This window comes from Planococcus citri, chromosome 4 (assembly GCF_950023065.1).
Source record: "Planococcus citri chromosome 4, ihPlaCitr1.1, whole genome shotgun sequence".
NCBI classification, from domain to species: domain Eukaryota; kingdom Metazoa; phylum Arthropoda; class Insecta; order Hemiptera; family Pseudococcidae; genus Planococcus; species Planococcus citri.
In genome coordinates, this window is record NC_088680.1 from 68,189,411 (window position 1) to 68,206,995 (window position 17,585).

The 17,585-nt window shown below is 35.7% G+C and overlaps 1 protein-coding gene and 1 long non-coding RNA gene across 7 annotated transcripts in view; one reads left to right on the forward strand and one right to left on the reverse strand.

The window, feature by feature from the left end:
* The window catches only part of LOC135844387 (uncharacterized), a 75,801-nt gene that overhangs the window by 24,745 nt on the left and 33,471 nt on the right, over window positions 1–17,585 (reverse strand). Inside the window, exon 2 of one of the 6 annotated variants that reach the window (XM_065362557.1) lies at window positions 895–10,441. The exons of 4 other annotated variants lie outside the window; for them this stretch is intronic. In XM_065362557.1, the coding sequence (XP_065218629.1) occupies window positions 3,825–8,759 (4,935 nt within the window). In that variant the 5' untranslated portion in view covers window positions 8,760–10,441 and the 3' untranslated portion in view covers window positions 895–3,824. Of the gene's footprint in view, window positions 1–894; window positions 10,442–15,596; window positions 16,539–17,585 lie in introns of those variants that run through there. One more of the 6 variants, XM_065362568.1, reaches the window with a different exon arrangement.
* LOC135844390 (uncharacterized) overlaps window positions 1–17,585 on the forward strand; it is a 67,612-nt gene that overhangs the window by 23,807 nt on the left and 26,220 nt on the right. The gene's annotated exons all lie outside the window — the stretch shown is intronic.

A 17,585-nucleotide genomic window follows, 5' to 3' on the forward strand; every position in this document is an offset into this window, starting at 1 on the left:
TTATGCGTGCGATTCACTTAGAACTTTTAGAGAATATGACCACTCAAGAATTCCTACTCGCTTTTCGTAATTTTATAGCATTACGCACAATTCCAAAATTTGTAATAAGTGACAACGCGCCGCAATTTAAAATAACCAAATCAGCTTTTGAAAATCTTTATTAAAAGGAGTAGAATTATTACGCGTGACAAGGCGAAATATTGAAAAAAACTATGACACATGTCGATTTTATCAACGAGAGTGCCGAAACGTACGGTTAATTGATAATATTCAAAATATAGCGTGAATAAAATCGACATGTGTCATAGTTTTTTTCAATATTTCGCCTTGTCACGCGTAATAATTCTACTCCTTTTAATAAACTTTATATGTCACAATATGCAATTTTTGTACTTGCGTAATTGTGTTATACTTTCAGTCTTGTTTCTACCGCTGAAGAAGGCAACGAGAGTGCAGAAACATACGGTTAATTGATAATATTCAAAATATAGCGTGAATAAAATCGACATGTGTCATAGTTTTTTTCAATTATAAAACTTTGGAAGTGTGTGAAAATAATGCAAAATGATTCAAAAAGTAATAAAATTTCTGTAAAATCTCGTCAAAGTCACCTACGAGTAAAAACCAGTGTTGTTATCCGTAATGAAAAAAAAATCGTTAATGGTTAAGGTTTCAAGTTTATTTTTTTGCTGATGATTTCCGTTACAGGCATAGTAAACATTGTATGATTAGTAAAGGTTACGGTTTCAGTTACGGTTATAAAAATGAGAAATCGAAAATTATGTTGGAAGCTCCTGAATGACCATAAAACGGAATTCTATTGAAAAATGTTGAAATTAGTTTTAGGACCATGTTTCGTGAATACACACGATAAAATTAAAAAACGAACACAAAAACGATCAAACAGTATAATTCGATCATATTTCGACATTATGCACACAATTATGCACATACACGTACATAGATACAACGAATGGAGTAAAAACATCGAACAAGATCGTAAATAGGTAAATACTTACGAAAATATCGGATACAACCGAACGAAAACGAAAGAGAGCGAGAGAACGAGATAAAAATATACAATGTAGCAGATAAGCTGCTAACAAACTCCCCCCCATGGGCCAAATTTGGTCCATGAAGAAAGTGCAGTAAAAAAAATAAAATAAAAAATGAAAATAAAATAAAAAAAATGACAAAATCGAGTATGCAAGTTATCACAAAATCGAGAAAATGATTACAAATCAGTGAATAAATTGACAAAATCGAGAGAGAAAACATATTTACAAATCCGAGAAAATTAAATTAATACTAAAAAGTATACAAAATTGTCATAAAAATTTAAGAAAAATATCATGAACAACTAAGTACATATAAACTAATTACATCGAAGTAATTATCAAATTAAAACATCAAAACGAAAATCTCAGTCATTGACTGGTAAAAGTACTAATTTTTGAACAGCTCTTTTAAAGATACCATCCTTTGTCTTAACCATCACATTACGTACAACGCCTTCTTTATCTGGAAAAACTTCAATAATTCGTCCTAAAGGCCAATACATCGAACGCTCATTAGGCGAATTAACTAAGACAACATCATCGACCTTCAAATTAGGAAATTTTTCCTTCCATTTAAATCTAGTTTGAAGTTGATTTAGGTAATCATGACGCCAAGATTGCCAAAACGAATCCACAATATTTCTCCATAAACGAAAACGAGAATTTAATTTGATCGAATGATCGTCAGAAATAGGAGTCTCTAGCAACGAACCACCTACTAAAAAATGACCTGGGGTCAACGGCTCTAAATCTTGGTTCACATTACGGTACGAAATTGGTCGCGAATTCAGTATAGCTTCGATCTTCGAAAGAACAGTATTGAATTCTGAGAAATTCAACGTTTGGTTACCAATACGTTACCTTAATGCCAAATCCGAGTATGTCCAAGAACGTGAATTTTTCAGGAGAGGAAATTGAAAGTTTGAAAGATGATAAAAACAAATGGAGGGGATATGAAGTAGTAAAATTTTGAAGTATGATAGCTCAATCTCTAATGAAGAGATTGTCTGAGCTACATTTGTAAAATTTCTCAATTTAGTACGTGTAATTAAATGTTTTTCAAGCGGTGATGGACATACTCAGGTTTTGATTCTATATGTCCATGTTGTTACGAATTGAAATCCGAGTATGTCCCAAATTTCTTATGAATTTCGGGTATGGGTGAACTGTTATGCAGTCTTAAATTAAAGACAATGAAATTCTTATTCGATTGGTGTTGAATTTTTATCATTTCGCGTAAAATTAACGATTTAATGAGTACTTCTATTTTACTGATTTTTGCATACTACGTACGTCATCTTTAAACTAAAAATACTCGAAATTTTCAGTGGACACATAGGTATTTTAATACAGCAAAATGTTCGGATTTTCACCCTCTTGAAAATGAGCTGTTACCGAAAGCTCTACATGCAACCGTTCAAAAGTTTTCGAAGTTTGAAGTTGCGAAAAAGAGCTGCAAGCTGCAAGTATTGAACTTCAAACTGAAATTACTGAACGTTTTGAGTGGACACATAGGTATTTTAATGTATCAAAATGTTCGTAATTTTATCCTCTTTAAAATGGTTGTTTATCGAAAGCTGTTCCTTCAACCGTTTGAAAGCTCTCGAAGATCAAAATTACGGAAGGTGGTCAACTGTGTTATCACTATCATCTTGCAGTCACAATGAGTTCATTGAGTTCTGTTTAGAATAATTATTTTGTAATGCGGATTAGGTACTAATTTATTTACCCTGATCTAGAGCCCTGCGCCGACAGTGAAATGATCGGCGGCGGCTACAGTACGCGCAGCACTGTGGCTGGCGGCGGAGCCGATTCCAGCCGAAGGTCTTGGCGGCTGCCAAAATTTTGCTCGGCGGCGGCTCAGCCGGCTACAAAGTTGAAATTTTGGGGTAATTTTTCATAAATTTTAAAATTACCCCAAAATAAAAATTGGAAAGCAAAATCAAATTCAACTTCTCAAATGAAAATACCAATTTTTTCCGAGCTGAAAAGATTGGCTGTTTTTAATGACGAAAAGTTTTGATTTTTGTTTTTGAAAAAGTCAAAATATTCGAAAAATCCTCCTGAAATTTGCTGATTGAGTGAGTTGAGCCGGCTCAGCCGAGCAGATTACTCGGCGGCGGCTGCGGCGGCTGAAGTAATTTTTGAAACGGCGGCGGCGGCTTGAAAAATGTTTGAAAAATCGGTGGCGGCGGCGGCGCGGCGCGGCGGCGCAGGGCTCTACCCTGATCTATGAAACCAGTTGTCTGGCGTACGCAGAGATGGAACGATTACCGATTATAATCGATTATAGTCGATTATAATCGGCCGATTAAAATAATCGGACAGCATCGATTAATCGGCCGATTAATCGAAGCTTGGCGCTACCTATATTGTACTAATATTTCAGGCTTTTTCATTGGTCAATGGTTAAGTTGCAATGGGCCAAGGTACCGATCGTTCCGCATGACGTCATGTTTTGCTGTGTTTGGCCGTCGATTAATCGGCCGATTAATCGCCGTCGATTAATCGATCGATTAATCGATTATTTCCGATTATTTTGAAGAAAATCATCGATGTAGCATCGATTATAATCGATTCCATCTCTGGGCGTACGAGATGATTAACAAGCTGGAACACAATCATTGATGGTTTTATTTTTAATGGACATACTCAATGGACATACTCGCTTTTAGCTTCTAAATGGACATACTCAATGTTTAAAATTTATTTAAATTCAATTTTTTTATATTTTCATAATAATTATAAGGTTTATCATTTATTTCACTAGATTCGGCTGAGCGTCAGCTTTTCAGTGATACCAAAATCAAAAAATTGAAAATTTTGGACATACTCGGATTTGGCATTAAGGTAACGTATAGCTTTCAACAGGCAAGCTTTTCCGGCCTTGACTGCAGCCTCCCAAATACCACCCTGATGTGGACTTCGCGGAGCAATAAAACGCCAACGAATCGAATTTAGATTCGCAAAATTCAACAATTTTTGAGAATGTGATAAGACATTCGAGGCACCGATAAAATTTGAACCATTATCTGAATAAATGGTGTTAGGAAGTCCGCGTCGACTTACGAAACGTTCGAGAGCAGCAAGGAATGACTCAGTCGTCATGTCTTCAACCAACTCTATGTGCACAGCATGTGAAACGAAACAGACGAAAAAACAAACGTATACTTTATTAAATTTTGTCGAACGATGGTTTGTGCATTTCACTTGAAATGCGCCTGAGAAGTCCACACCAGTAGTAGTAAATGGCCTTGAAATAGTAACACGTTCGCGAGGTAAATCAGACATAATTTGACGAACTTGAGTAACATTTTCACGAGTACAAAGGATGCATTTTCGAAGCACCTTTTTTATTATTGAGGATGCACCTCCGACGATCCAAAATTTGCTACGAACAAAATTCAATAAAAACGATTTTGAGGCATGAAAATATTTTCGATGAATATGCTCAATAAAAAGTTCCAAAAAACGAGAATTTTTCGACAAAATAATAGGATGTTTCAATTCAAAGGAAAAGTTTGAGGCCTCTAATCGACCACTTACGCGAATCAGATTATCCCTTTGATGAAAAATTTTAGCATTCAACGAAAGTAAAGGACTACGTTGGGAAATTGGTTTTTGACTAATGAGAGCAATGTACTCTTTTCGAAAATGTTCCATTTGAGCAAAATGAATAAGCACATGCAAGGCAATATCACGTTCTTCGAGGGTTAATAATTTAGTCTTTGGAACTTCGATCAAATTGTTCACAAATTTATCTTTAATCGTGGTTACGTTAATTAAAAGACGAATTGCATAGGCCATAACACCAATGCTTTTCAAAAAAGATGAATTTCGATTCAAAATCAACAATGGAATGACTTCATTAGTGCTTATGTTAAAGCATATCAACATATCATATATTTCAAGTACCTTTTCAGTACTTTTGAACGATGTCGAGGTAATAGTTTTAAAATCATTGTCAGACCATGTTGGACCATTTAGCCACGAATTATTTTTCAATAAATTTTCAGCAGAAATGCCGCGAGTTGCCAAGTCAGCGATATTGCTTTTTGTATCAATATAATACCAACGATTACTGGGTATTATTGCGGTAATTTTTTCCACCCTATTCGAAACAAACTGTTTTAATTTTGAGATAGGATGATTAATCCAACATAGAGTTACTTGAGAATCACAAAAAGCAAACATTTTCGAACGATCAAATTTCAAGTCATTACAAATACGATTCAATAAATTAGCCAACAAAAGAGCACCAAGTAATTCCAACCGATGTATATTATTTTCCTTGAGAGGTTTGATACGAGTTTTAGCGCAAACGAACGCGTTGATAATATTACCGAAATTATCAATACATTGCATGTACACTACAGCTGCATAAGCACGCGTAGACGCGTCAGAAAAACCAATGAGACGCTTCGAAACGATACCATCATTAGAACAATACAACCGAGGTACGGCGAAATTTTTCAACTTTTCTAATTCCGAACGATAAGCCAAAAATTCATTTTCGATTTCTGACGATATCGGATCGTCCCAATCAATCGCGATTCGCCATAATTCTTGCAACAAAATTTTCGCCTTCACAGTAACAGGTGATAACATGCCGAGTACATCAAATACCTTAGATACATCGGACAACATTATTCGTTTCGTTATCTGCTTAGGTAACGTATCGAGATTTAGCATTACATGCAAAGTGTCTGGTATCGGACACAACACTAAACCAAGTACATAAATGAACGAATCTCCGCCTAAAATACGCGAATTCAGCGGCTCGATTAACGACGAATCAATTTGTTTCAAAACTTCAGTTGAATTGCTCATGTATTTTCTCAAAGGAAATCCAAAATTTTGCAACGTATCGTGTATAATTTTTTGTAGCTCAATAGCTTCCTCAACACTATCAGCACCTGTCATTAAATTATCGATATAAAAATGAGAACGAATAGATTTAGCAGCACGAGGAGATTTTTCATGAATTGAGATACCTACTTTTTCCAAACAATACGTAGCCAAAAACGCGGCAGGTTTTGTGCCATACGTTAACGTGTTCAATTCACAAGTTTCAATAGGATCGGACCTATTGTAACGCCAAACGATTCGTTGGTATTTTCGATCTTCGACATGCATTAAAATTTGACGATACATATGCTCGATATCAGCAGCAAATGCGATAATAAAATCACGAAAGCAAATAACATTAGTAAAAAGCTCTGGCTGAATAACAGGACCATCATATAAATGGTCATTTAACGAGGTATTCGACTCGTCTTTACTAGAAGCGTTGAAAACGACTCGATATTTCGTTGTCGAGCTAGTTTCTTTCTTTACGATGTGGTGAGGAATATAATAAACATTATCAGTATCACAATTACCATTAAAATTATTCAATTTCGACATATGATTCAAATGTTCATATTCGGACATGAAAGTACAATATGCTTTACGAATTAATTCAGACCTACAACGCTCAGATTTTAACAACATAATCTTAGCTTTATGAAACGACCCTTTCAAATTTACTACTGTAGGTTTAACAGGTAGGCGCAATATAAATCTACCATTTTTGTCACGAGAGTAGGTTTTATCAAAATGTTCACGAATTAAACGATGTTCTACGATAGTTTCATTTTTTGTTTCATCGAGATCTGAGATATTTTCTATACGACAAAAACGATCAAATTGATCTGATAAATCATTATTTGACAACCCACAAAAAGAACTGAACGAAGCCTTTTCCGAAAAAAATGTAGTTTTTCTAGCAGAACCAGAGATAACAAATCCAAAATGAGAATCTCTAAGGCATAGACCTTCAAAGAAATAACGTTTCTCCTTCAAAACGAACTCAACATATTCACTGCCTAAAAGTACATCAACCGTATTATAAGGTAAATCTAATGATTCGGCAAATTGATAAGGAAAATTGCCCAAAACACTTTTCACATCACTTCGATTTACACTATAGGGTATTTTATCAACTACTTCTGCTGAAACAGCAATACTAAAATCAGACAGACGAGATTTTATCACAAATTGAGTACCGTATTCCAAAGTTTTTGAGTCATTATGGATGCCAAACAAGACAGTAGGCTCTTCAGAACGGATTAAACTCAATTTTGCACGATTGCAAAATTCCCTAGTCACTAATGAAACTTCCGAACCCTGATCAAAAAAAATTCTACCCTTTTCGATACCCTTTGGGCCTTGAATTTTCACTACTGCAGTTGACAAAAATACAGTCTTATTCGATGACAAAGCACAATTTGTCATAGCAATTGACCCTTGTTGGCCACTAGGAGGAACATTTTGACCTGTTGACCCAGTAGAACCACTTTGTCCAGATGGACCATTACTAGCACCGGAATGAGACAAATTTGAACCGAAATTTTGTCCATTACCACCAACAGACCCTGACGAATATTCCCTATGTAGCAACGTATTATGATTACCACGACAACGATTACAATTTTTCCATTTACAATTCGACACAGTATGGTTAGCATTAAAACATTTCAAACATAATTTATACGATTTTACAATTTCAAACCTTTCCGAAACATTCTTGCTTAAAAAGCTGCGACATTGATTCAGGTAGTGCACTTCATCACATAAAATGCACTTTGGAGGGGCTGGAGAAGTTGGCGAAGCGATGAACGATCTTTTATCTGGACCAGACGAACCTTTATTGCCTTTGACGGATTTTCCACCAACACTGGAACTCGAATTTGGTTTTTCTTTCTCTGGTTTATCGACATTACTGGTTTCCACAGAAAAACTCCGATTGATCAAAAAGGTTGCCATAGATTCGAATGAGGGATATGTGGAAAAATCATGGTTCTGATTTTCCCAGTCACGACGGAGGTTGTCTGGCAATTTTTTCGCGACCCAAAAAGCGACCATTGGAGACATTTTTTCTGGCTCCAATCCGCATACTCGCAACCCACGTAAACACCTTCGAACTAAATCTACACTATCACGAATTGTAGAATTTTTGATTGGTGGCAAGTCGAATAGGTTGGCAAAATGCTCGGAGATAATGCGACGACGATTAAAAAACTCCTTATACAAATCTGCCAAGGTGGATTGGTAAACTTCACCACCATTCCCAATATCTTTTAGCAACTTCTCGGCTTTACCAACCATGCACCGCTTGAGCAGAAAGAGTTTTTGGAAATTATCGAAGGTTTCGTTGGAATCAATCATCGAAGAAAATTCTGCCCACCAGTCAGGAAACGAAGCATAATTACCATCGAAATTCGGTACTGGTATATCTTGAAGTTTCAAGATAGGATTTACCAACGTATTATCGAACAAATTGGTCGAGCGACGAGTAGTTTGAGGTTGCTGAGGCTTTGGAGCAAGTTTTGACTCGAATGTTTTCACTTTACCCATGTTTTTGTGAAAGTTGGTTCGCCATGTCTCGTAATCGTGAAGAATTTTCACTTCTTCGGCAGTGATTTCTTCGATGGTTTTGCTGTCATCAATAAGATCCATAAATTGGTCATCGATTAATTTCAACTTCCCAAGGCCATCTTTCCATGAGTCCATATAGGCATGGAGTTGGTTCACTACTGTAGAAGAAGGGTTCTGGGATAATAAACTTGAAACTGTGGCAGCATCTCTGGTCACACCCAATGTAATGACCCTTTTCTCTCGAGTCAAACTTTTCTTTTTCTTCTCAATTTCAGTCGACATGATGAAACGAACAACTATTCGAATTATTCGAGACGAAACGAACGATAATAACGAATAACTTTCGAATTACGAACGAAAAATAATCAGTTCAACTTACGAATGCGATTTTTCTTGTGAAAACTTGACCATATTTGGTCCAAAACGAACACCAAAACAACAAATTTTACGAAAATTTACGAATTAAATTGTTACCGGCAATTAGATATCCGGCTCGGAGGACCATTGTTTCGTGAATACACACGATAAAATTAAAAAACGAACACAAAAACGATCAAACAGTATAATTCGATCATATTTCGACATTATGCACACAATTATGCACATACACGTACATAGATACAACGAATGGAGTAAAAACATCGAACAAGATCGTAAATAGGTAAATACTTACGAAAATATCGGATACAACCGAACGAAAACGAAAGAGAGCGAGAGAACGAGATAAAAATATACAATGTAGCAGATAAGCTGCTAACAGACCACTTTCAGCACAAAACAAAACACATGCCCAAATTGTACAAAACGGTCAAATCGAATCATAAACAAATCAATTTTGAGAACTGAAATTTGAGTTACCGGCATATCAGACTACGCTCCTTTCAGTTCAAATTAGAGGTGTACTCCTCGAGAGGTTCCCTTGTTAGAAAGTGCACAAAAATGCTACAAAAATAAAATCATTTGTTTATCACCCCAAGTAATCACTTTATTCAGTCAACAATAGTTTCTTTGAACACATTTTCGATGTATTTACAATTGTACAAGTACATTCTTAAGAATAGAATACGTACCTAAAATATAGAAATCAACAAAGAATTACAGATATTACTTATTATCAATAATACACGGCATCAGGTACCAGTTTCTGTACCTCTGATAATCCTAAATTGATCATATCATCGGCAAACGAATGTTTCTCAAAAAAATCGCAAGCGCTTTCGTGTGCTTCCTTAGGTATAAGCTGATTCAAACCTTCTCTTAAAGGCAACACTTTGTATTTTTCATTTCCAAAATAAGTCTTGAACACACCGAGCATGTAGTAAACACTATTCAAACAAAAATTGCTACTTTTTCCCCGCCACATACCACATTGCCCTTTATTTTTATCTACCTCGTCTTTATCCTTTATGCGCCAGAAAACTAAATCTATGATTAATAAACATGGTCTCTGATCATGAGCAGCAAAACTAGGGTCATCTTCTACTAAGATGGCGTCTAATATCGTTTCGCCGTCTCGAATAACTACTTTTAAATCTTTTACAAAGTTTCCTTCGCCACGAGTTCCTTTACGCAAATGTGTAAAAGAAAATATGTCAAATTGTCCTTTGGCTTTCAGGGCTTCAAATTTCTCACTACCCCAGAAGGACGTAAGTAGTTCTGGAATGACTATTAGATTTCTTTCCTCATTGCGATTAGCAGAAAAAAAGACGATTCGTACGCCTTGCTCCAATAAGTAATCGAATAAAATTTTCAGGTGAGGTAGAAATACGTGCGGATGTCTTTCAGTGCGTGTTGTCCAATCGTACTCTTCATTCCAAACAATTATCGGGCATTCCGGAAAGCTTTTTCTAATGATTTCTTCTTCTTCCTGCATCACGTAAAATTTACAAAGTGTACAATCAATATCGAAGACTACAATACGGCTTCTAGTTGATGTGGAGGTAACAGAACAGCGTCTGATGAACCTGGTTTCAAATTTGAATGGAAAGAAGCAACAAAAAGTTCACTGTTAGACATTCGTTGTACTTGAAATTAATAAACAGATAATTTTATGAGTACACATATAGGTACATATTAGGTAATCCCAGGGGAAAACTTATATTTTTCAATTAAATTAAAGTTAGGTATTGGATCTGGCCAGGTTTGATCAGATCCGGTCATTTTCGGGATCTAATTCGACTTGATCACATCAAAAAAATAGATTTATGAGACAACACGCGATCCAAAATTCGATGAAGTTTTCAATATTTTTTCCTCATTTTTGTACAGGTCTTGAAAATTCTCAATTTTTCATCAAAAAGTTCATAATTTAATTTAATTACTAATTTTATGCATTATTTTGTAGAATTGGTGTGAGAGAGAGGCAATTGGTTATTTTCGGTTTTCGATTTAATTTTTATACCTACTTCAATTCTTCCAGAGTTTTAAATTTCATTTTCAGTTTTCAATTTTTACATATGTAGTTTTCGGTTTCATTTTTTTCAGCATTTGATTATATTTTAGTTTTATTTTTGCTTTCGTTCCTTGATTTTATATTTTTAGTTTTTCATCTACATACTTTTCAAAATTGTCAATTACTTTTTCGAGTTTGTGTTTCGTTTTAGGTTTTCTATTGACTTTTGAGTTTTTATTGCATTTTTATTTTTTGATTTCAATTTGTGAGTTTTTCATTTTACAGCCGGAGATATTCTCTTTATTTTCAGAGTTTTCCACCTTTAAATCGAATATACTTATGTCTCCGTTTTTTAAAGACTTCAGGGAAATTTTCGAGAAAAAAAATAATAATAACAATCAGCTCCCTAGACTCGAATTTCAACATTTCAGTATGGTTTTCGATTTCTTCAGAATTTCAAAGTTTCCACAGAAGGTGTAGAAATCATTATTTGTGCAGCTATCAATCAAATTGTCGAATTGTGGATTATTCTAAACCTATTTGAAGCATGTGTTTCTTCATTTGACACAATTACCAAGGGGCCATCTCGAGGATGGATATTCTCGTTAAATGAGACCAGAATAAGCGACCCAACAACTCAATTTTTAGCAACACAAAATAACTTCCATGCCCTGTGGAAAAATTTGTAAAATTCTGGGGAAACATAAAATCACACAGGAGGCTCCAGAATGACTCGAAATAGTGAAATTCGAGTTTGGGAGTTGGTTGTAAAAAAAACGAAGCCATTTGTGCAAATTTAAAAATTTTCCCTTCGAATGGAAAATTTTTTATTTTTTGAATTTTTTCTTCATAAAAATCAGGACGAAAAATTCACTTTGAGTGTACACTTTAAAATTGAGCCAAATGCAGACGAGCTTAATAAATAGATCGGGAATAAGCGATAACTCAATTTTTAGCTGCCCAATTTGATTTCTACTCATCTGGAGAAATCGAAAAATTACGCAGGAAGCTTCAAAATATTCAGAAATGGAATTCAGTTCGAAAAAGTTGATGTCAGTTTTAGGATTAATTTCAGTCCCTTTGACACGGATAAATTAGAATTACTCACATGTATTAGTCCGGCATATGACAATAGGAGTAATTGCACCCCCCCCCGATCCTCCGGGACAACTTTTTTCTTAAAGGGGTCATCCTAAGGAACATTTTAAAACAAACTTGCACAAAAAAAAGTTGGCCTTACTTACAAAATGGCGGCCATTTTGATTGACAGGTCAGCCGAAATCGCAGATTTTGCGTTATAGGACTTGCACGAAATTTTTCAAACTTTACAAAGGTAGATCGAAAGATCATGCAAAAATTAATCACCTGTCAAAATTTCAAGTGCTAAAGTGCGTTTTTCGATTTTTGGTGAATTTTTGAAAATCGAATTTAAGCCAAAAATGAGGGGAAAATCAAAATTTTACCAAATTGACCAAGAAAGCTGAAATTTGGGATACACCCTATTTTCGACATGCCAAATCGATTGGAAACTGTTTCAAACTATTTTGAGCAGTTCATGGAGCCTCCAGCGACTTTTTTGAAAATTACTGGAGCATCCAGTAGATTTTTGAAACTTGAAATTTTCCCAACATTAATTTATGAAATGGAGTTGGCAAGCTGAAATTTACTTCGCAGACTACATGGTGGTTTAAAATGGTTTTGAAGCTTCCAGCTACTTTTAGGAAATTTCAATTTTCCAAAAAAAACGCCATACAACCTTTCAAAAAGTCGCTGGAGGCTCCAAAACGACTTGAAATCCACCAGCAGTCAACTTCGTAGCGTATTGAAATTAGTTTGCAGAATGAATTTCGATTCTCCATCTCAGTTTGATGAAATTTTGGAGAAATTTCAAGTTTCAAAAATCTACTGGAGGCTCCAGTAATTTTCAAAAAAGTCGCTGGATGCCCTAAAATGACTTGAACCCACCTGAAGTCGTCTTCAGGGGGTGTTATAATTGGAGTAGTAGTCAGGTCTCAATTGCATATCCGCTCGCTATTCGTGCTAAAAGCAATTTTATGATTGATTCTTGTTCTACACATTGAAGCGAATAAATTTAGCTTGTATGCCTATTTTTCCCCCTCCCCCTTTTCCGAGGGTCCACCCCCCAACATTTGAAATTCGTGTATCTCCCAATCTATGGGTTGTACAAAAAAAATTATAGAACAAAAATTGTTCCTTGACATCAGATCTTTAATTTGAGTTCATCAAAATTTGTTTTGGAGCAACCCTTCCCCCTCAAATTTTGTAAATACCCCTCAAGAAAACATCAATATTACGTTTTTCACATTTTTAATGAAAAGTTTCAAAGTTGAAGAAAAATCTGTAATTGCTAACAAAAAGTGTTCAGAATCGAATTTCTTTTCCAACGAATTAAATTAAGACCATTTTCCAGACCCCCTCCCCGCCACCAGGGTGATCCCACCTCCCCCGGTTACAAATACCACACAAGAAGGGAAAAAATCCAACGCAAGTTGTTTCGGGTTGAAATTTGCATGGTAGGTGGGTATCATCAAGAGACTTACGCGTGTAAAGTTTTGGACCTCCAGACCCAGGGTCTTTTTGAAAAACCTCCCCTTTTCTGAAATTACAGTAAAAATAATAAAATGAGAATTTTGAGAAAAGTAACCATTAAGGAGTAGGGTGTCGTTTTCGCATGATTCAATACCGCTGAGTATGAATATGACGTCAGATTTTCTGCTACATTCATCTAACCCCCTCCAGAGCCCCCAGACCCCCACCACAAATTTTACCAGTTTTGAAAAGAATTACCTACTTTGGTGATTGGTGATATTGGTATCGTTTTCATATGATTCGAACCCCCTGAGCACAAATATTGCGTCAGATTTGAGGGGGGGCTGAGGCTCTGGAGGGGCTGTATGAGTGTAAAACAAAATCTGACGCAATATTTGTGCTCAGGGGGTTCGAATCATATGAAAACGATACCAATATCACCAATCACCAAAGTAGGTAATTCTTTTCAAAACTGGTAAAATTTGTGGTGGGGGTCTGGGGGCTCTGGAGGGGGTTAGATGAATGTAGCAGAAAATCTGACGTCATATTCATACTCAGCGGTATTGAATCATGCGAAAACGACACCCTACTCCTTAATGGTTACTTTTCTCAAAATTCTCATTTTATTATTTTTACTGTAATTTCAGAAAAGGGGAGGTTTTTCAAAAAGACCCTGGGTCTGGAGGTCCAAAACTTTACACGCGTAAGTCTCTTGATGATACCCACCTACCATGCAAATTTCAACCCGAAACAACTTGCGTTGGATTTTTTCCCTTCTTGTGTGGTATTTGTAACCGGGGGAGGTGGGATCACCCTGGTGGCGGGGAGGGGGTCTGGAAAATGGTCTTAATTTAATTCGTTGGAAAAGAAATTCAATTCTGAACACTTTTTGTTAGCAATTACAGATTTTTCTTCAACTTTGAAACTTTTCATTAAAAATGTGAAAAACGTAATATTGATGTTTTCTTGAGGGGTATTTACAAAATTTGAGGGGGAAGGGTTGCTCCAAAACAAATTTTGATGAACTCAAATTAAAGATCTGATGTCAAGGAACAATTTTTGTTCTATAATTTTTTTTGTACAACCCATAGATTGGGAGATACACGAATTTCAAATGTTGGGGGGTGGACCCTCGGAAAAGGAGGAGGGGGAAAAATAGGCATACAAGCTAAATTTATTCGCTTCAGTGTGTAGAACAAGAATCAATCATAAAATTGCTTTTAGCATGAATCGCTGGCGGGAGCTTTTTTTTGTCAAATTGAGACCTGACTATAGAGTAAATTTCAGCTTTCCATCTCCATTTGATGAAATTTTGTGAAAATTCAAAGTTTCATACATCTGCTGGAGGCTTCAGGAATTTTCAAAAAGTCGCTGGAGGCTCCAAAACGACTTGAAATTCAGCTGCAGTACTTCGTAGCGTATTGAAATTAGTTTTTAGAATAAATTTCAGCTTTTCAATTCCAATTTGATGGAATCTTGTGGGAATTTCGAGTTTCAAAAATCTGCTGGAGGCTCCAGAACTGCTCAGAACGGGTTAAAACCGTTTCCAATCGATTTGGCATGTCGAAAATATGGTATATCCCAAATTTCAGCTTTCTTGGTCAATTTGGTAAAATTTTGATTTTCCCCTCATTTTTGGCTTAAATTCGATTTTCAAAAATTCACCAAAAATCGAAAAACGCACTTTAGCACTTTCCTATGTTGAAACGCAAAATCTGCGATTTCGGCTGACCTGTCAATCAAAATGGCCGCCATTTTGTAAGTAAGGCCAACTTTTTTTTGTGCAAGTTTGCTTTAAAATGTTCCTTAGGATGACCCCTTTAAGAAAAAAGTTGTCCCGGAGGATCGGCAGGGGGGGGGGGGTGCGATTACTCCTATTGTCATATGCCGGACTATATAGATAGAAAGAAGAGAAGAAAAAAACGATACAAAACAAAAAACAACTCATACACCCCTACCTTTATTACTCAAAACGGTCAATGTTGAACTATTAAAAATTCACTAAAAAAATTAAGAATTCAAAAATTAATTTTGGAAGCTGGAAATTGGGTTATGCAGGCTTCAGACAACGCTCTTTCCAAAAACTGCGGTATTGTTCAAATCGGAGGCAGACACTTCGAGTGGTTCCCTAGTTGGATCATGCACAAAAATGCTTCAAAAATAAAATCATATAATTTAAGTAATTACTTTATTCAGTCGATAATTATTTCTTTGAACACATTTTCGATGCTTAAGAATAACTACATATAGAATAACATTAATCTAGGTAGAATATTACAGACAACACAGTTATTATAATCAATAATACAAGGCACTAGGTACAAGTTTCCGTACCTCTGAAAGTCCCAAATCAATCATTTGTGTTGTATGAGCTTCTACATCGAGTGCTTCCTCGTTTAAAAGTTGTTTCAAGCATTCTCTTAAAGGCAACACTTTGTATTTCTCATGACCAAAAACAGTCTTGAACACACCGAGCATGTAGTAAGCACCATTCAAACGATAATTTATAGTTTTTTCATCCCGAGGATTTTGCTTTTTATATTTTTCTATCTCGTTTTCATCTGCTATGTACCAAACATTTAAATCTATGATTAATAAACATGGTTTCTGATCATGTCCAGCATAACTTTCGTCATCATCCACTAAGATGGTATCTGATAACGTTTCGCCGTCTCGAATAACTACTTTTAAATCTTTTACAAAGTTTCCTTCACCACGAAAAGCTCTTTCACGGCAATGTTCCTTAGAAAAAATGTCAAATTGTCCTTTGGCTTTTAGGGCTTCGAATTTCTCATCACCCCAGAAGGATGTGAGTAGTTCTGGAATGACTGCTAGATTTCTTTCCTTGGGACCACCAGAAAAAAAGACGATTCGTACGCCTTGCTCCAATAAATAATCGAATAAAATTTTTAGGTGAGGTAGAAATACATGGGGAGTTCTGCCAATGGATCCGTCGCCATAATGCTGATTCCAGATAATGATTGGACATTCCGGGAAGCTCTTCCTAACGATTTCTTCTCTTTCTTTCTCCACCAAATCACTTTTACAAAGTGTACCATCGATATCGAAGACTACAACACGGCTTCTACTTGATGGAGATGTAACAGCGTCTGACGATCCTGGTTTCACATTCGTATGGAAAGAAGCAACAGAAAGTTCACTGTTAGAGATTTGTTGTAACTATACTTATTTCAAAAATATACATAGATAGACCCAGTGGAAAATGATTGAATCTGGTCAGGACTGATGAAATCTGGTAATTTCCTGGATCAAATTTGACTCGATCAAATCGACGTTTTAATATGATTGGATATGTACACATTTGATCAGATCCAATAGGGGAGACCTCACATTGGGTCCAACCAAATGTTTGATGTCTGGAATGATTTGATCAGACCTGATAGGGAAGATCTCATTGGATCTTATCAGATCTAATCAGATCTTATCAAATCCGATCAGATCATCCTTATTGGGTCCGATCAAGTCTGCACAGATATCATTGCATCGTGGATTCAGAGAATGCCCAGATATGACCAGGTCTGATCTTTCAAACTCACACTTTCTGATTAACGAGTAGACGAATAAACCAAGCTAGATCAAAAGAGCATTGTTCTAAGACCCTCGTAAACAATATTTCAGATCCTAACGTTGATTTTCTAGACCTTTGGCAAATTTTTGAAAATTTAAAAAAACTGTGATGAAGCTGTTTTAGGGGCTATTTGCAAACTTATTATGAGAGATAATTTTTCCAAGCAAAGTGAACAAATGAGAATAATTCCTTCAATTTCACTTTCACAGAATCGGCGATTTTAAAGCATTTTCGAGCGTTTTTACTTTGTTTTAACGTATTTTCCAAACTGTTTCATACAGTTCAGGCAACTTTCTTTAAAATTTCACCAATATTCAGTCGTTTTTAGTGATTTTGAATAATGCTTTTATGTGCCATTTTAGCGCATCTCCATCACCTTTTCCTACATGTTTGGAAAATCTGAGTAAATGATACATATTTTCCCAGTAATTTTGAATTTTTTCAGCATCGAGACTTTCGGTAATTTTTGGAAACGAAGTGAGATATTTCAAGCAACGTTGATGTAAAGCGAGTATTTTTTTTTCCAAAAAGCAAAGAAAAATGTGGGACTTTTTTGGAATTTATTGGAAAAAAATTA